The sequence below is a fragment of the Adelges cooleyi genome, unplaced genomic scaffold (assembly GCF_023614345.1).
Source record: "Adelges cooleyi isolate 19-005CV unplaced genomic scaffold, UGA_ACOO_1.1 ACOO_flye_CR_arks_rails_tigmint_CR_PRNA_376, whole genome shotgun sequence".
NCBI classification, from domain to species: domain Eukaryota; kingdom Metazoa; phylum Arthropoda; class Insecta; order Hemiptera; family Adelgidae; genus Adelges; species Adelges cooleyi.
This window is the reverse complement of record NW_026096053.1, coordinates 13,774,762-13,796,811: the sequence shown is the minus strand read 5'-3', so window position 1 is coordinate 13,796,811 and position 22,050 is coordinate 13,774,762. Positions and strand designations below refer to the sequence as shown.

At 32.0% G+C, this 22,050-nt stretch overlaps 1 protein-coding gene across 1 annotated transcript in view; it reads left to right on the top strand.

Annotated features, from left to right (window-relative positions):
* The window catches only part of LOC126841123 (all trans-polyprenyl-diphosphate synthase PDSS1), a 41,988-nt gene that overhangs the window by 1,985 nt on the left and 17,953 nt on the right, over positions 1 to 22,050 (top strand). The window contains exons 2-4 of the mRNA XM_050577422.1: positions 16,351 to 16,503; positions 18,620 to 18,753; positions 20,442 to 20,583. Coding sequence (XP_050433379.1) covers positions 16,351 to 16,503; positions 18,620 to 18,753; positions 20,442 to 20,583 — 429 coding nt within the window. The remainder of the gene's footprint in view (positions 1 to 16,350; positions 16,504 to 18,619; positions 18,754 to 20,441; positions 20,584 to 22,050) is intronic.

The following is a 22,050-nucleotide window of genomic DNA, read 5'->3' as shown; positions in this document are numbered from 1 at the left end:
CAATTTGTATGTGCTTTGTTTAATGTTGTGAAATACGTTAATATTTTTCAATTAAAACAATGAAATAGAAAAAAATGTTTTATTTAAAAAAAATGTTAACAACTAATTTGCTTACAATACATACATGAACGTACATGTACAATTCTGTGTATGATGCATAATTTAATACTTTTAATGGGCGAATAACTGTAAAACTCTTTAAGAACGATTTGAGAAACATTTTTTTTACCAAAATATAAACCTTGAGATGTTTCCTTATTTAAAAAACCTATAAGTCATCTTTAAAAATATGAAAATATTTCTTTAAGTACGAAAATTCAGGTTAGCAGATATTTTAATAATAAATAAATACATTTTTATTACATAATTGAAATGCGGAAAAATGTTATTGAAAAAAAAAATTTGTTTTTTATTTATATAAGATATTTATTTTTCGTACCGAAATGTAAGTGTAAAGTTTATGCCCATTTGATGAACCCAAAAAAAACTTAGTCGAGGTTTTTCGAAAAAAATATTCAGGTTATTGCTAACCTGGTTAAATTGTATACAAAAAAATATGTTGATGGCTTTTTTCTCTCATATCTGAGGGTAATTGAGGAAAATTGTGATTAGTGAGTTTAAAATAGAGATTTTCTACTATGAAAACTTGGTAGTGTCATGTCGGCTGTTGCATCATATCTTAAGGTTTATATTTAAGTAAAAAAAAAATGGTCTCAAACCGTGCCAGAGTTATTATATCAAAACTCTAAGACAGTTTTACTGCGTCATTTGTTGATTACGACAAGTATTTTTAATTTACTCATTACACGTACAAAAATGCACTTAACGAACCCGAGTCGTTATATAAAATACAAATACACTTTGTACGGTAAATATTAATCCAATGATTCTTAATGTTAGTAGTAAAAGTCTGTCGGTCTAAAAGCAACAGCAACGTCAGTGAAAAAAAAACAGTCATTACCAAGTATGAGTTTGGTAAGTACCAAAAAAAAAAAAAAATATCGGGTTTATCGGGTCAATGTATATACTAAAAAAAAAGAATCAGGTGGGGCCTTTTTTTTGTTGATAGAAAGAAAAGTTCCGGATTATTGCCAAATCGAAGCACTTTTATTTTATTTTTCAACACAATAGCCTAAGTTTTAATATAATATAACCCATGGAGGGGGGGGGGGTTGTAGACCATTTCTGGTGTCAACAAGTCGTTTCGCGGGTCGGTCGTGTCCTTGTGACGTTTACGTTGTTTTTGGCGGTACAACTTTCTATAGTTTCTAGACGAACATGAAGCCGACTATACGTGCATCAGGTATTATCTATCGACGGCGGCGGTGCCGGCTGATGACGGCGGTCGAAAAGAGGCATCGTCCGTCCGAACCAGTTATAATGTACGCATGGCGTTACTGGCCTACTAAATTAAATAATAAAAAAATATATATATTTACCTGTATGTAAGTTTATATATATATGTATATATGTATAGAGAGAGAAAAAAAAACACTGTCGGTCGTCGTCGCCGCCTAGACCGTTAATCAAGGTCGGCAACCTGATCTCTCGCCCTCCCCTACCTGCTCCTCCCCATTACTTCTCCGCCTTCTCACCGCAGCGCTTCTCACACATTGAAGAAACCGAACTGTGTCCGAACGGTCCGAGACGACGGTTGAAAATTCCATTAGAGTAATAAAAAAAAAAAATAACAATAAACAAATAAAATCGTCAAAAACTAAAAAAAATCCTCGTTTGACAAGACAATTTCGGTGGAAATTCTTACTGACTCGGCTCGATACTTTAGCTGTTCAGAGTTGACAAAAAAAGCCCACCTGGCCAACTTCGCCTGAGTTTAAACAAGAACCCCTTGGTCTATTTGGATTTATTTTTGGTCATCTCTGAAACAGATTAGTTTTAGTTAGTTTTTTAAAGTCTGTTGTTCTTATATTAAGAAGCATTCATTCGATAAAAAAAACAAAAGAGTGGCAAAACCGTGAAAATTAGCAATCGTCTAATATAACATTATGTATACAATATTTAAATTTGTATGTCTATAAATAATAATTTATGTGTATTGATTTAATCGGTTCGTTCACTTCGTCATGAGTCAAGATTATGTGTTTTTTTTTTCAATTACGTTTCGCCGTGCGCTGTCCTTGACTCATATGCACTTTCTGTTACAATTAATTTACTCTTGTAATTAGACTTGTTAACGAGTTGCCGGTTGATAAATTATAATAATCCCATGGGCTAATTTCAAAGAATAACACTAAGATAAGTAAGTAGAGTATCGTACAGCTCAAATCTAAACCTACGCGTAATTTAGATTTATATCACTACTAGTGTTTTTACTTTTTACTCGGCTCTCTGTCGTGTATTTTGTTTAGATAGTTTTTACTTTCTTTTTACCAACCAATTGTATCTAATTGGTAGTACTAAAATAAGTACAACGCTTAGGTATTGTTTTCGGCCAACCGAAATAAAATCATCTTAACTCGATTAGAAGGATAGTCTTGGTACGAATTGCCCTCACTTTGAATGGATATACGAGTTCATGACCGTGTTAAACGATTCTTGGGTTAGGTTAGGTCTACCTAATTCTGCTATCTTATTACCCAATAAAGTTTACCGAATAATTTGTGTTAATTACCATTAGATAATTATAATAAACGTATAAGAATTGCGATAGATTTGCCGGTTCCTCGGTCATCGGTGTTGCTATAATGATGAAGGTCTTATAAGTTTCATTAATATCGATAAAATAAAATGTAATCACTCGAGGCTATTATTGTATTATTATAGCACTTAATGTCCAGTCGCTGGAGGATGTATATATATATATATATTATTATTGTTAAAGCACAACATAATCGTTTCACAATCGCTAATTGTGTATTAATTATAATGATAATGGTTGTATTGAAATATATTCATGTTTTCGTGCATATTTTGAGGTGTGAATACTTTTTGAATAATTCATCCCACTTTTCAATAATATACTTAACCTAATTATTATTTTCAAATTTAGACAGTTAATACAATAATAATCGCTCTGTTGTAGAAAGCAAATTCTCTGATCTTGGTTAACGAAAACAGCTAGAATATGCTCCTGAGGGGTTCATACAAAATGTACATTTAATTTGTTTGCGTTGAAAAACTTTAGTTGCATCTTACACTTTCTATGTAAATTACTACATAAGTATATTTTCCCTAAGTTATATAATATGACCGATGTTCTTACTGACATGATGATTAATAAAAAAAGCCATTTCAAACTTTTTTTCTCAAGAAAATCTACTAAATTCATGATTAACTAGCCATAAGTATTAAACAATAGAAATGATTATAGTTGTTTAATAATATATTGAACATTAGGTATACATATATTATCGTTTATTTTTTTAGAGTTTTAAAAGAAACTATTTTGTACAATTAATATAATCAAAATATACAATTTTACAACATAGCAGTATTTGATAATAAAAAATAATTTTGTTGAAAAAGTAGCTTTGTGAAAAATGAAAAAAAAAATGGAAAGGCTTACTTCAAATTATTAAATGTTTTAAGCTTTATTTAGCAGAAATAGACAATATTCGGAGAAGAATGAAATGTCATTATTTTTTTTTTAAGAAAATTGTGTGACAGATTTATAGTCTTTAAAACAATTACGCTGACTTAGGTTAGAACAGGGTTGGTTTGGTTAGGCATATCTCTTAACTCGACAATGCATATTTTAAAGGCTAACTTTTCACGACCAACCTAAAAAGTATGATTAATTTTGTTATTTTTAATATTTAGAAATTTGCCCTCGCCAAGTTAAGGTTTAAGTTTTTAAAATTATAAACTTATAAACATTGTGTTTTCAACACGAAATCAATTGAATAAATTAAACACAAATTGCCCACACTAAGGTATGGCTACATAATGGTCATGTAAATATTAAGTACTACTTTTATGTATATATATAATATATTATACTATTAGGTGCCTAATATCGTCTACCGAGTCGTAACGCGCGATAGACGAGAGAGGTTTTTCGGATTTATTAAGTATTTAGAAAGTGTTGCCCGTTTATTTCTTCCTTAATTATACACTATATGGACTGAATCATCGGGCAATTGATTTTTGTTGTTTCGGGCATGTCCTCGGGGTAACCATTATCGACTTTCACGGTAATTAAACGATATTATTTAACACGAATCGATATACATTTAGTGTATGTATACACAATTGTTTATATTACATACCTTGAAAGGGACTGCGACGGTTTAAAGTACGGCAAAACGTTGCTGGGACCGGATGTTCCTGTGTGCAATGTCTGTTGTACAGATGTAGAGATGATTGATGGACTTGTCATTAGAGCTGGCAAAAAACACAGCGGGATTCTTTTTCTCTGAGCTTAGCAAACGTTTGGTATTTACTCGATAATTTAAGTTCAAATAATATAAAAACGTTTTGGCCTTTTTTTTTTTTAACGGCGTTCCAACAGGTTCTTAATGACTGTCGACTTCGTTTTCAAACGATGGACCGCACAGGAAGAACGACGAATATCATAGTAACTGACCTTGAGTTTAGTGGTGCTTCCATATTATTATTAAAATCTGTACATAAATAGTGCTTTTTTCTACATGCGAGATTGGGTGAAAGCGCAAGTGAAGTACGACGTCGGGGGAAAACCGGTCCAGGATGTCCGCTATCGTTGTATTCGGCCGCGCCGTTTTTATTAAGTATCATAATATAGAGACTATATACTTACTACTTAAACTCGGAGGCAACTGTTGTTGTTACATAAATTATGTGTATTTAACTAGGCCCGTACAATGCATACTGTGTAACACGATTTTGGAACAAGAATCAAACCTGTTCTTACATTATATTTTTGTGTTTTTGTAATTTGCTTTTAATGTTCAAGAAGCCTAAGTTTTTTGTACAAGTTGTTTTGTACTTCAACAAAACTTCTAAACTTGGTTTTTAAGATAGTTGGTAACAACTCCAGATTTTTTGTCCAATCTAGTTACTCTTTTCGAGTTTGCATAAACCTATGTTTTTGGTAAATACAAAATATTTACAGAGCTTAAACAAAACAAAAAATCAGCTGGGTTTTTCTTGACAACTCTTGATTTAAAAAAAATATATCATCTGAATTTAAAACTTAGGTTTTAAAGACTAATAATTTTAATTTAAACTGAAGGATATTATGTAAATTCGGATTTTAGCTGTGAAAGATCATACACAAATCGATCAATATATTTGTTGGTCCATTAAAATGTATGTACATTTTGGTTCCTACACCAAACTAGAGTTAAAAATTTAGTTGTACAATGTAGATACTCTGTACTATGGATCCAACATTTAAGGAATTTTGTTAGTTTTTATTTTCCTTAAGATCATAACGGACATGGTTTTCCGAGTAAGTTGTTTAAATAATACGGTTAGGTGATATATTATTTTAGATGATGCGTAAAACAATACTAATATAACTCACTGTATATTATTATAGTTGCCAAAACTAAATCAGCTGTGAAGCTATTTTTTTTGTGTATTTAATTACAGTGATTGGTACTTCTTCCCTTCCCCAAAAAATGTACCCTCTAAGTATGCATGCCCTTGTTTTGCACCAGCCTTTAACAAAAATGTTGTCCTAACTCCACTGCCCAGCCAACCTACGTTGTCTTGGATTACTACACTATCCCGAAGCGTCGTTCAGCAGTGATTGATGAACTCTGCCTTGACCCCGCTTTCCTAACTTCTTACTGGCTCATGCGTTTGTATTTAATAAACCAGTTTTTTTTAAAAATTATTATCTCTTACAATAGGTACAAGATGTGTGCTACAGTAACAATGTTTTTCGACAATAATGAAATGTAAACGGGCCCACAGTTCCGCTTGCGATTCGTGAAATATGATTTCGGTATGTTAATTATTCTGATTTTTGCTACCAGACCGACAGGGTTTGCCGGCTAATTTTGTTTTGCTGTATTAATTTTAGTAATTTCTATAATATACGCCTGTTGCCCGGTGAAAGCCATAACCCTGGCAGACTGTTCACGGCCTGTTGAAAATTCGTGCCGTCGTCCGTTCCGGATAACAGTGTCCGATCTCCCAAGATATTTACTTTTATAATACAAAATTATATACACACAACACATTAATATGACCGCTTAGACGCGCCTCGAGTGTTGACCGCAAGTCGCAACCGTGTCGATGAGTTCTATCACACACACATATCTCTTGATTAATATTAAATTATTACACCGTCGTAGGACGTACAATGAAAGTTTTATTTATTTGTTTTTTTTTTTTTTACCTGGAGGTCATCCAAATTCGTTTGCCCGTAATCGGTGACTTCACACGCAATTTTTTTTCTATTTTCAAACGTTTAATATCGTAACGTCCGATAATTGTTGCTAAACAGCAGCAGCAGCAACAGCCGCCGTGACGAGAATTCATTTTCAATATCAATACGGTGCGATTATTATTAGTATTTTTTAATAGCGCAGGTGTTAAAATCCTGTTAAAAGCGAATAACGAGTCGACATAAAACCATTGATTGTTTTAATTTCGTTTGTCTCGACCGTAGTTTTGTTCCGGATTTGTCCAGAGGCGGTCTACATAATATAGTATCGAAGCCCAGCGGGAAAGCAAGGTTCAACACCCTATTCACTATTCGGGCCTAACGTTTCATATTATTATTATTGTGATCGCTCTTTACGGTTGTTGTTGTTGTTATTATTATTATCGCCATTGTCCGGAAATCAAATGTACTACCTTTGATTTACTCAAAACGCTGATTCTGCGCGCATTCAGTCTACAGATTAAAAAACGGCCCTAACCTAACCAAGTTTCACAAGTTTGACTTGGGTTCAAAAATCGGATTGAAGGTAAATCTAATGTGTACCATCGTAATTAAATCGTGCTTAGGCCTTTTAATTACCATTGTATAACAACCAATACCATCTCAGTATTCCATTGAAGTTAAAATTTAAAAATAAATCTCTGATTAGTCTCTTTTATAACCTTAGTATACATTATTTAAACCATAGTTAAAGTATTATTATTATTACTATTATAACTCATTTTAATTCAGCAATATTTTGTTTTTATTACTTACTACTTACTACTTATTTGACCTTACTAATTTCCGTACCTTGTTTTATTTTCGATGCACTAAAGATGATTGCATATTATTTTCACCACTTCAGAGTAGGAAGAATAAAACAAACGTCGTAAGAATCAAGTCTGCTATAAAATAAACATAAAATCATCAAATTTACTAGAAAAAATATTTTTTTTTAATTTGAAAATTGCCAACGTTCTCGTAAATTTCCGGAATTGGCAACTCTACATTTTTTGTATGGCTGTTAAATCACGAAAATCTATTTTTAATCCAAAACGTTGTTGCTTTGATGTTGACAATGGATGTATGTTGTTAAATAAAAGTGTTATTTAAGAAAGCGCCATTCTCTAGCTGTTAATTGTATTTGTGAACAAATGTATTTTTTTTTTTCATTAATACCTGGCCAGTCTGCCACCGGATTCCTCGTTAAAGAATGTGTGCGGGTAAGGTCTTCATTGTTTTGGTTTGATCGCATACTCATATTATATACAGCAGCTATGCAACCACTGACATTTTAAATATAAAAACCATATAATCTTTCGCTGGCAAGAGGTATGTGAAGTGAAATTAATTGCAATCCCGCGATGCGTTTACGCCGTGTTCATTGCCATATGTTTTGAGTCTAATAATAAATCGCCTAATGATGTGTGCAATGATTATTTCACCGGTGTATATTATAATATATATTATGTAACGCAAAACAATAACAATTTTATTATCGGTGAAAAAAAAGGGTGTTAGCTTTATTGTAACTCAATTTCGCATAATAATATATGATATGCTTACACGCGTTCAGTTTTTATTTGATATTGTAAAACCAATATGTATGCTAATTAACAATTAATGTTGCGTCCCCAATACTCTGATTTTATCAGTTTGCAAAAAAAAAAAAAAACACCATTAAGCAAACAGTATATTTTACTGTATATTATATTCAAAGCAACAAACAAAATAATATATTATTATAAGCAAGTCCACCGGCGAATGAACACTTAATATTTGAATACTAAAGAATAATAACGGTTTACTTATTGCCACGCCAGTGTATCCAATCTGCGTTATCGAATTCTCCCGGTAATTAAAAAAAGTTAAAAACGTCCAAAAATAATCGCCCTAACGTTTATCAAGTTATGGATTTTGATTGTTCAGATTGTAGTTCTGGTTTCTGACTAACTAGTAATAAATGGTGTATTTTTTTTTAAGCGTTCATTCACCGGTGACGTCAATTATTCGCTAAGCCTTAACAACAAAACATATTTTCAAATTGCCTTGTGAGTATAGGTATAGCAACGGCGTTAAAGTCTCCGTGGTCCGTGGGATATTTTCCAACGTATCTAAGTGCACGATCTCGGCATGCGGTCTGAAGGAAGGGGAAGGGTAAATTGCCGTATTTCATAACGCTTTGTGAATGACAATCGAGAGACAGTGTGTCCGGCCATTCCGTACCAAGTGACACAACATAATACAATTAGTATGTATGTACACCGGTAGCCCTTACGGTAGCTGTGTAATATATCATCGCACATCGACTGCAGCTACGTTGAATAATTCATGATCGAGCACTGACGATTTTTTTGCCTACCCAAAGATTTTTTTGCGAGTGCTATTATTTTCGCCATAATAATATATTCGAATGTTCATCATAATAATTATAATAATAATAATAATATTGAAAATCGCACAGTTATCCGAGATGCGGATATGGCGTATCGCCGTAAAAGAAATTACCGACGGATCGTCGGCGATAAAAATTTAATAACATCTACCACACACTTTAATGAGCGTTATTACCGTAAGAGGTAATAATAATAATATAATATAATATTTTAATCGCTCAGTTAATTGAGCACATGTCTACGAAATAGCGGTCAATCGACCGGGCCATTTCCTTGGGGGTTTAAGACTTTACTGCGTGTGTTTTTTGATAACTTTCTACCGAATGTCCGATCGGTATCTCGTAGCCGTTTTGGGTCTTCCAAAACCGATAAGGTTCCCCGACAAACCGTTTCCTAAACCGATACGGCTGGCAAAGATTTCTACTACTACTATTATTACTATTATTATTATTATTTATCTTCGACACGTCCTTCTCCATCTCTCTCTCTTTCTCTATCATTCCTTTCGCCTAGGATACGTCCCCCCCAAGACATCCGTTGTCTTGGAGTCTTGTAACCCAGTGGACATCGTCGGAAGAACGCTTAGGAATGTGTCGTATCGTCCAGCGACCGTAAGTGCGAATCGAGGCCAAACGGAAAAAAAAATACCGGTTGCGTTTCTTTTCATCGGTATTGCCCCCTTTACGTTCTTCTGCGCATCGTTTTTACTAATATATATATTATATATATATATATATGTATATATGTATTGTATTTCAATAAAAATTATACTTGTACCTACGTGTAAAAAAATAAAAGTCCAGGAGCAACGACCGTTTTTATTTTCAAAATTAAAAAAAATAATTCAATAAACTATATTATTATTAAAGGGCGTTTATTAAGGCGCATTGTACAGACAATTTTCACAAAAACTTTACAGTAAGCTTAAATGTTTAATTAAATATATGTATATAAACATAAGAAAGAGAGATCTATTTGGATATTTAATTTTGTTTTCAACTTCTACAACGCATACAGGCTTTATTTTTGTACAAAAACATAGGTTTCTACTTCGAAAAAAACATTTGGATAGGTACTTCATTACTTACATTTATAAAGGAATCGATCGTGGCACAATTTTGAAATTGTTTTTAGTCTATTAATGATTTTTATGTGAAATATTGCAATTCGATCTTATTATGCATTTCATTTGGTCTTTCTAAACGCGGTTCGGAATGCTGATTTTCTAGTATGCAATATGCATACATATTTTGTCCAATATACATATAATGCTATAATTAGAAAAACATTTTTTGTTCAATATATATACTATTACGGGTGGATAATTTTATTACCTATAACTTGACATAACGTCAATAATTGATTTTTGCTTGTTTCAAAAACCATGTAACAGTTTCACTTTTGACTCGTCAACAGGTTTCGTTTAATGGGATTTACACATGTGTAAAAACTAAAAATAAAAACACTGACCTAGGCCTTAGAAATAATTATTTGCCAAGATTTTGAAAGTTCGCTGTAATACCTACGTCCAGCTGAGAACTGTATGACTTTGTTAAATGTTTAAAGTGTGTACCTAATTACTATTGTTAATATTTATAAATGGATAAGCGCATTTTACGGTCAGTCGATTGAATTGTCACAATGGGCAACATCAATTTTATTACCCGAAGCATGCACGTTAAATCATATTATATGTACAATGTACATCCATAATCGGTTAACAGCTTTCACATTGGAATGATGACAAACATTTGCTAGGATATCGGTATCCGACCGGAGTATCGGTTTACTTCTATACAAAGACCTTGCTGACTACTTATTTAAACTCGAATTTAAAAAAATTATGTTATTTAAATATTACGAAACTATTTTTAACTACATTACAATGTTTGAATAATTATTTTTTTATGTGAATATCGTAACACAATTTATATTCTATTTCAATGAAAAAACGTTTACAAAACATGTTATGGCTCGAATATTTTCACTTGATCGTTTGAAAGCATTAAAAAAAATATATTATCATTTGTTGTATGTACATAGTACTACAGTGGATTATTACAACACTGCTACTAATACACAATACATAATAACGATTATTCCTACTGGCGGTATAACGCCTAAAAAAAAACCAAAAATTGTCATTTAAATAAAAATCATTCCGGATCTAAAATGACTAATGCGATAATAACGTATATACACGCGCTGGGAATTTCTCTTGCTAATTTGTGTTTACTCTACTTAGAAATTCCGAGGTGCAGTATGCACGATTAACGGGCCCATGTAAAATATATACGTCTGAGCTTGCATAATAAATAATAATGTTATACCCAATGTCGTTTTAATTTCATTTTTATTGTTCATATACATATCACTTGGGCGAAGGTTGTTCTCATAATATTATGGTTTAGGCGAGATGTAGGTTTATAATTAACGATTTTCGCGCGATAAAATTAATTAATCATAATATTTTATACCTGTATTCTGTATTTAGTATAAATATGATTTATTTTACTTTTAACGACTACCGGCGATGACCAAATTCGTCGGTGAATAGTAAAAAAAAAATGAAGATTTTTTTTTTTATTGAACATAGCAAACACATTTAAACCGTTACATTTTACCGCGAAACCGATGTGCGACACACTTCTTACAGCCGTCGTTGGTAGTTAAGCGATAGTGTAAAGAGCAAAAAAAAAAAGTAAACTATTTTAAAATTAAAACTATTTTAACGTTGTACAATACACATTACTAGCAGAGTACACCTCTGTGCACGTTCAAAAGTTGTCTCTGGACGTTAAACTGCTATTGATGTCAAACTGCATTATTATCCAAGGTGTACGTTTATGCTATATTCGTTAAGAGTTTGTAGAACAACCTTTTTAAAAATTAGGCCTGTTGCCAACAAGTTCTAAAGCTGTAAAACATTTTTTTAGTTGCGCTACTTTGTCATCAAATAAATAAAGTTTTGTGTATATTTCTTGTTGAACGGACGACTTAATCCCCGACTAAGCTGTACAGAAACTAATCATAAAGGTACACAAAAATCAGAAACATTACTTTGTTCCTATTTATAACTTGACTGATTAATTTTTAATAAGTTTATATTTATTTTTCTTGTAATTAAAAATCAGCGAGAAATTTTGGTTTTTGTTGTAATTGTATACATTTTATAATAAACTCTGTAGCAATCGATCACCTCGGATTCCTGGGTATACTTGAGAATTAACTGGCTACAAAGTTACAAAATTTCAGTAACTTTGTAAATATCCCGTTACTTTGTAGATCCTTGGTGTTTGAGTTACTAACGCTTAAGTATATAATATGTAAACAAAATCGATATTATTACAGGGTCATTTTTGTCTTCACGTATTACACAACTTGACTGTAGATTAAACATTCGAGTTATTATAAAGTTTGTGAAAACCATCTCTCTGGCCTTACGGAGCCTGTTCGGGGCTGTCATTAAATGTTCATAGTTATCTTGATCGAGACAGGTCGTTAGCCTGTCGTTGAATATCTCAAGGCGAATCGAGGCACATTCGGAGTGTCGCTTATAGTGTTTTCGTCGAAATAACTTTGGTCGCACTATTGTTTTTGCCAAACACTGATGTGCGACTTGTGTTGTAGTAATTTTTAAACGTTTGTATGTAAAAGAAAAAAACAATTTCACTGGCCCGTCAAGATTGTTGTGTGGACAATGCGCTGTCGGTTGTCTCGTAAAAAAAAAAAAAAAAAATTAAAATAATAAGATGCTGGAAAGAAATAACTGGAAATCCGTGAAAAGTGCACGTTGCGCAACGTATCGGAGCGGTTGAACTTCGTTGCTCGTGGCCTTGTGGCAAGCGTCATTATAGACTATTTTATAGTATACCGGTTTTCGTGTAGGACATGCACCGATTGGCGTGTGCACTGCTCTTGTTGGCGTTAGAAAGCGCGAAACAAACAAACGCGGAGAAGAAAATTCCATTCGGAAAATGTTTCCAGTCTCTCTCTCTCTCTCTCATTTAATTGCATTTCGTTCCGTGCACATAGTTCGGGGCTTTCGGGAAAAAATCCTCACATGACTGCAAATAATGCAATCTGTGCTGTCAACAATTAACGTCAATTTTTAGCGAAAACAACTGTTAAAAAAAAAAATACTTTTTGAAATTGTTCAAATGCATGATTTAAATATTTACCGACCTTTAAATACTGTTCAGAAGTACTTCGACTTGCCACAGATGAAAAATAAAGAGCACCAAGTACTTCAATACGTTACAACGGCTTTGTTGTAACGTATAACGTAATATTACATAGAATATATTTTTTATCAGACAAACGGCGTTTTTTACCTAATAAGGAACAGACGACAAGATGATTATTTTCCGTTCAATCACAACGAAGGCCGCCACACAACAATATTATATTCTACAAAAGTCCAATTCGATCTAAGTATCTCATACTATCTTTCTCTCTCTCCTCTAGAACCGTCCAAAGCGGGATCGTCTTCGGTACGTTGCCAATATTATATATCTTGGCCTCAATATTGCATTTGTCGATTGCTATTACTACTTACATAATTACATGTATAATACGTATTATTACACACATCAGAACAGACATTATAAGCTTCAACAAAAGAGATTTTTTACCGCGATGACCCTGTTTTCCAGAAATGCAAAAAATAGGCAAAAATTAGTTATATATATTATCTACATTGCGACTTTTGTATTGTTAAACAATAAGTGTTCGAGTTCGATAGTTTTCTTGCGCGCAATTTATTTGCAAATAACTTTCTACATTGACCTTGTTTTTAGCTAATATAACTCCTCGACTTAAATTATAGTAAACTTAAAATTTATAGCACAGTTAAATACTGCACAAACTGTTTCTGTTATTGATTAGGTATATGACCATATAAATGCCGTGTAATTTTTAACACTTATACTATATTTTAATCGCACGCGTCCTTAATTTTTTGATTTTTGTGGCGAATAAAATTCTCAAAGTCAAAACGCTCATCTTGTGCGTATACATTAAAGACAGTTTGGGGGGAAAGGAGTTTTACCTTCTGCTCTCGACCGACGCTCAAACGTTTATCTAGCTTGGAATTAACACTAGCGCAAAAACAGGTCGCAGCAAAATATCGTAAAAAAAAAAAAATTACCCAAAGTGTACAAAATGTAATTGAGATTGGAGAACTATTAATTTCCATCGTGTGTTATTGAAAACGTATATGGATGTCAATTAATATTTACAGTCGACAAAAAAAAAAATTGGTCGTAAAACCGTACCCATTTCATGTATATATATGTACACGCATTCATGTTTAACTTGATGTGCAATGAGTCTTGTAGTACATATATATTATATATATATATAGGTATATATGTACACCTTGTACGTCTGGTACCTAATTAAATTGTTTTTTTTTATCGACCTAGATTATTATTGAATTTTTCGTACTACCATAGTATATTTCTTTGGTGGATTTATGTCATTTTTTTGATAACGAGTACCCAGACAATTTCTACAGTCATTGTAGAAGGTGTCCATTAAAGGACAACATTTCTTTGATTTTAAAATGTAAGTATGGAATTTCAACGGGTTTTACGGTTGTTAAAAGTTAAGCTCAACTGAAATAATAACGATCTAGAATGAAAGTATTGTGCAATAAAAAAAAAACACTGCCGACCCTGACAATAATATCGTGTAATGTGTCAAGTATAACTCTAATATGTATGTAGTATAATAAATTAGAAATGTTTTTTTAAATATACTAAAATCTAAATTAAATTTGGCCTGATATCACCAACATTAACTGGGATAAATAATTGTGGAAAACTTAATCGCTTTTTTTAACGCGTTAAACAAGACATAAAATTGAATGGTACCATCATTCTACTTAATATCAATTTTCTGTACCAGAAGACATATTTTGGTATATTATTTGAAAATAGTATGAACAAATCTATGAACTAGATTTAATCATTAAAAAACATTTATTATGGTCTTGATTATTTAATAATGTGTTCAATGTTAATTTATAAGTTATGCTATTAAATATTATGTTCTTAGTTATCAGGTACTTAAAACACTTCTGGGAAGTATTCAAATATACTTCACGAGGCCCCCTTCGTGTAGAGGAGGCCTCCGTTCCTTTAAATAATATAAATACTTACTCTCTTTTGAAAAATTGAAAAAAAAATAATAAACGGCACGGGGAACTACGATGATAGTAAACGATAATAAGCAGTTCTACAATAATATTGTTGTGTGTATAATTTTGCAAAGAGCTCTATAAAAAAAGTTTGTGTGTGTGTATTATTAATAAAAAGAGAGAATATTGTTATTATTTTTTTAATGTATACAGTCTCAGCTGATGACAACAATAGTAAATGTACGGTCGGTTCGTAGGACCCTCTAAGCCCCCTGGGTGCAACGAAAATTTGATGCGATTAATAATATGTATCTCGGTCGTGTCCCACATACCTGGGCCAGTGACGAGGGGGCCAAATGCCTGCAGGATGGAAAGTGTAGGTATACACACACACACACACACACAGCACAGAGTGTATGGTTGTGCGTTTTATAGAAAACCGGTCATATGGCCATCGAAAATAAAAAAAAAATTACAATCCAACCGTAGTTTATACTTTGTTTTCATTTTACTATAAATATATTCAAATCTTTGTACTTAAAAAATTATTAAAACTTGAGTTGGATATTATATTTACACTATTTACACAACTTGCGGTTACTCCCACTTGAATAGTTTGACTTGTCTGTCATCTTTGGACTTATTAGTAAAAAAAAAAAAATTATATTCAAACAATAGTTGACAGGTGAAAAAAATGATTGTATAAGAAAGGCCTACCAAAAATCATGTTATGTCGACTAAATTAAATGTTTAACTGAAAATTCAACAAAGTCAACTACATGAAATTTTGTTTGTCATCTTTTTTTTCGATGTAAATTGATCAATGTCATTATGGTATGTGGTACTTTTAGACTATAAAAAGTATATTATTATAAATTGTGAAACACCAATACCAGTCGAGATCCCAAACACTTCTAACCCCATTCCAAAAAAATATTTTTTTGAGTAGGGTTTTTACTTTTTATGAAATTATTATTTTATGAAATATTTTAAATGAAAAAAAAAATGAATGGTTGTACTACTGTCGCGGTCTGATGATACGTTTTATTAATGTGTATTAGTTACACCAAAAAAAGGTATATATATAGTAAAATGACCAACTTTAAATAAATAAATTAAATTAAATTAAAAACTTGTGAAATTTTACTAAGTAAAACTTAACACTAAAATCATTTTATTCTAAGTTTTTGTGGAATTTAAAACTTAAAAATATTTTAATCGTGTTATTTACTGTTAAAAATCTAATTTTAAACATAATTATATATTGCCATTTATTGTCTAATGTGATATTGTTTTACCGTGTAATACTTCTTGGCATTTAAGCGGTTTTTTTTTAGATATTTTGTATCAATTAGCTGTAATAGCTCCTAGTGATCTGTGACTCTGCCTATAATTGTATTCAATTGGTCATAATTAATTGTTTGACTAGTAAACATAAAAAGTAAATTCTACATTACGAACTTGACATTAATAAGTCATTTTTTTTTTTTTAGAAACAATGGAACCGAATCAGATCGGATCACCAGAGGAATCACTGTCGGCGGTTTTCTACGATGCAAGACGCAAACACAGATTCACTGTCCGCTATCGATCCATACAGATTGTTGGAAGATGACCTCAGAGATGTGTACACAGACATCAGACAGGTCAGTGATTTGCCCATATTTTTCGGGATGGACCTTATGGCTCGTTAAACGAACGCCTTGAAAAAGGTGAGGTTCATGCACTGCGGTCCCTTGACTAAAGTATTTACCGACATGAATATGTCCTATGTCAGGCTTTTAGGTCTTAAATACCACTAAATGATGTTTATTCATTGAACAAATTGTAGTTAAAAATAATACCTTGAAGCTTACGCAAATTAATCTGTAAATAAATTGTCACGGTCGACGTTTTTAAAAACAGTTTTTTCTTAAATCTTGCCTATATAGAACTTCTAAAAAAACGTTTGCTTCTTAATCCCCTTGAAAAAAACACCCACTCATCCGTTACCCAATATACTTAACTGAATCCCCTATAGAGCTTTACCTAAAAAACAATCATTGTTTAAATAGCGGATAGATTAACGATTCTGTTAGTTACATAATATATACTTAGAATTGGGAAAAAATTAACTAAATAGCGAATTAAAACCATAATAAATGATATAACGTTTTAATTTAAATATAAATGTATTCAAATAAATTATTATTTATAGAAACGTTTGATAACTATTTTATTAGCTTTTGCTCCGTTTTAGTACACGATGTATATTTTACTAGGCTCAATTATAACCCACAAACTGGTTGATGTTTATTTGAATTGTCAGTAATTATTCTTACTTCTTAGTACATTTAGTGACGTATAAACTATAAATGTATTAATTATTAATATTGCGACAAATGTAAAGTGTTTATAACACTTAAGTTGGGTTAGCGTTGGTTAGATTTAAGCGTATAAAATTATAAACTTACAAACACTGTGTTTTCAATAAGAAATTGACGTAATAAGCTTTAGTTTGTTTACTTTTGGTCAAAGTATTATTTAATAATTGTTGTTCAAATGATTTATGTTTGGTTCAGTGTAATTGATCTTTTTTCATTTGTTCGTCGCAAACGTTTCACAACAATAATATTTCGGTTTAATGTTTTTTTAATAATCATTGTTCGAATAATTGCGTACGGGCAGAGTTATTAAAAGCCTAAGAATTTTTATGGGCAAGGCACAGCTCGGTAATTCGATTTTGTGTACAATTACTTTCACCACTTATTTACCGGTCGTGGCTGTTAATGTACAACAATTCGGTTACTATCCGTGATTATTGATTTTCATACATTCCGCGCGTACGTTGTTCATATCGTTTTACAATAATTATTATTTATTTACTATTATTCTGCGGGGTTTTAGTATAGTATGCACACGCGTACGCCATTACGGCAAATACTCATTAAACGTTACTAAATGATTGTCTAATGTGCAAATACAATTGCGTCAAAGAAAAAACAACGACGACCATATTTAAGTGGATATGTCTCATTAGACTTGTTAATGACAGCGGCTAATATTTCTAGCCTGGACGCAATGAAGGGTTTACACTATGTTGTAATAATAATCAATATCGCCCATAAGAACACGTCATTCAAACCGTAATTCAATTTAATTATCATTTTGATGTCCTGTAAAATTTCATACAAATCTATACCTTCAATTAACCAGCAATTAATTTATCTAATAAAGTTATTTAAATGGTACACCATTGTAGGCTTAGCATAATTTATCATTCGATTTAAATAGTATCTTAATTTATGACGATTTAAAAAAACAATATTGTTTTATTTGTTCAATGTGATAGCAGCGGCGGTCGAACTTTGGTATTAACCGCGGTTGTGTGAATGAACTGTGTTATCAGTTATTATTTGAAAATATGTTTAAAGGCACTTTTAATTCAAGTCAATTAAATTTATTCTGGGTTATGTAATAACTAATAACATACTGAAATTACATAGCTAAACAATTTATAAAACTATAATTATAATTATTCTGAGAAGTAATAATAGGTGTATTTTGATAAAATATTCTTATCAATAAATGCCACAGCTCGATTGTATCTATTTATACACAAAAACATATATTAAATAATACTAGCGCATTAGTAATAGTACATTTTAGGTTTGTGGTCATATGCACATTTTCTATCGACCACACTATATAGTTATCAAAGCTATCCTATTTTCGGTAAAAGCGATAGTAGAAAAATACTTATGCATTTTTTCTCATTTTCAGGAACTCGAACTGAACACCAATCAAGATGAGCTACGGACGATAGCCACGTATTACTTCGATGGGCAAGGCAAAGCCCTGAGGCCGATGGTGGCCATTCTGATGGCACATGCCATAAACTACCATACAAACAATAAGTAAGTTAGTTAAAGAAAAAAATTACTTCACTATTTAAAAACTGGTCATCCTCCCAGAAAATCATAACAACTATTGCATTTCAAGGTTAAACGTTATGTATATAGAACTGGCATTTTCTTTTCGAATATCACATCACTATATCTATACACAATACTGGTTAACCGTGATAGTGAAATTTGATCGAAAAAGTAGAGCAAGTCGTTTTGTGTTTATACGGATGGTAACAAAACTGGTTGACATGTTGTACCTACGCAGGAAGAGATCAAGGATACCCAAACAGGTTGCAGTTCATGTAACCTACATGCGTCTTAACTGCATTTAGGTCTAGGTTTTACTATCTTTTCATTATTTTTATTTAACTGTTTTCAACTTTTAAAACAGCTGCTGGGTAACGTAACATGACAACGGCGTATTTCGACATTTTTAAACATAATTTTTTCGGTTAGTATAGAATTAACAGATTTTTGGAAAAATATTTAAACAAAAGTATTGAGCTAGTTTAAATTTTTTTTAAAAGTTTATCATGTGATCAGGCCACTTTCCTCAGGTATAATCAAGATCGTATAACCTAGTCTGGTAACTCCTTACACGGAAAAGTTACCAGTTTAATCTGTTATCACCTGGTTAATTATTAAATTAATAGCAAAATCTGCTTTGCTCTCGTGTAAAGTCAAATTTATCGGGAAAAAATAATTGTATTCATTCGAATGATTATACATTGTGCAATTGAACGTCTGATCAAATTAAACTAAAAACAAGATCATTATATTATGCCAATAAACCTAATGGCCAATGGATAGTAATTATTTATATTTTTTTTTCATAAAATATCTATTATATTGTACTATACCGTTGAAATATTGAGAAACATTCAGGGTAAATAAGGTACTCGTTGTCCTTGACACGGTCGTACTGAGTGCATCTACAATCTAAGTTCAATTTCGTAGGTTTCAATGGTTTTCAAAAAAAATTGCTCATATTTTCGTTAAAAAAAAAGTATATATATATATATATACTAGTTTACAAATTAAAAATTAATTTTTATGCAATTACACGATTAGTGTACATATCAATAATTTAAATACGGCAATTCAAAAAAATCGTTAAACAAAATAATCAATACTTTCTTAGCACGCATGTAAGTTAAAATCCACTTACGGTTACAACTCCGTCGACATGTCCGTTGTATAGCAGTCGTTTTAATTTAATCAAATAAAAAATTATGATACAAAAAACGTAAACAAATTATATTTTTATAATCAGGTATAGTATGTATTCTTAATCGTCCAACGCAATCGAATATCGATTCGAACTATCAAACGACATCATTACGACGTAATAAGAACTATTGTTCAATGGGATTAAATTTAATAAGAGGGGATGGGACATCCTTTAATCTTTAAAATTGATGTGATTAAGCTTACTTTCCTATTTTTCTTACTATTTGTATCATGTTATTTATAAAACAAAAATAGCTCTAGATAGAAAATTGGGCTTTAGATTATTTTTCATTCAACATAACAGGTTTTTAAATATGGATATAATATCCCAATCGTTTTTCAACCACTTCACGCCGGAGTTGGGTTGCGATGCGCCTTTGGCCGTACCGTTGATTTTAAAATATTGTTATACTTATAAATCAAAGGTCGTGCCTACTAATAATGGAACTCTCGCGTGTGTTTTGCAGTAATTTGACTAAAAAACAAAGAGAAGTCGCCATGATTGCGGAAATGATTCATTCAGCGTCACTGATACACGATGACGTCATTGATCAGTCAGACTTTCGGCGGGGCAAGCCAAGTGTGAACGCGCTCTGGAGCCACAAAAAGGTACGTTCTATTACATAAGTATGTCAGACGACTTTAATACGTCGTTTAATCGGACTTGGGTCGAACATGCTACCCATAAAAAACACACACACATTCTATTATACATTATAAACGCCGGCCAATTACCGGTAGCCACGCGCTCTACATACTTCCTGAACCGTTCTTGTTTTCGACCGACGACTTAACAGCGAGATTTATTAGTAATTAACCGGACCGGACCGGACAAGGGACACACAAGACAGGTGGCAATATAGGATTGTTGTGAAACCCGCTGTTGTTGTTATTCATTAAAACTGCACCGTCAAAATACTTAATGTCGACGTTTAAAAGCGCAATATAATAATAATAATAATATAGCCATCTCATTAACAGGCCAAATAGCATGGCAATAAAAAACAATATGCCTACACTTTTTCGACGCGTAAAATTATTATCATTATTAACCTCTGCCATGCACTCGAAATGGTTTTTTGGCACCACCACTATGTCATTGTGTGCTCTTCTAGAATGGTAGATACAATCGTTTTCGTTTGTTCAGCCTTCGAGTTTTATGTCCGATAATATTATAGGAGATATATATATATATAGATACCCAACTACAAATTAGTGTTATATTGTTTGACAGTAAATTAAATAATGATTTCCAATTATTCCCCTTTTTTCAAGTATGTGTAATTCAAAAATTGAAGGCAAAAAACCTTTCTATTTCGTGTTTACACGTCTAGTAATCGTTTGTCGATTATTATATTATCTCTATTAGGTGATCATTATCAGCGATTATTTGATTAATCGGTTACTTTCGAGGGCGTTGACATTCATATCAAATGCTGAAGGAAATCAATTAAGACTGTCCTAATAACAAGTCTTGCAGGATATCTACAAACGAGACTCTAGGGATATCACTAGGATTTAGGTCTGCTTTAAATGTCGCACAGAACACGGCAAGACTGCCAGTGATTAAGGTCAATCAGAATTGAGTGTGTTGAAAATGTAAGACGGTGAACGAGCCCTATTATTGGTACGAATCAAATTATGACCTAAAGTCGTCATTGTTTTATTACCTAACATTGACAAAAACTGGTAATTACAACGTTTTCAAACTTGTACAAAATAAATTCTAGCGCAGCCGCATTATCCGTATAATATTATGTTAATTTAATTGGCGCCGACAAACCGATTTCTTTTAAAAAAACAACAAAACAAAAAAATCCTAAAAGTCTTGGTAGCCGATTTCAACTATTATAAATCAATATATGTCGCTTAGCCAAAACGGTGATGATTGCTTGCTACCAGAATAAGTCAAATATGCTAATTTCGATCATTAAGACGCACACAACGACTCTCCCAATATGTTAAAATCAACAATTCGAGACGCTTGACCGAAAAATTTGTATTCAAAATCTGTACTGAACGTACGCATGCAATACAGTTGCTAGCAAACAAATTCAGAGTTGACCATTTAAAAAA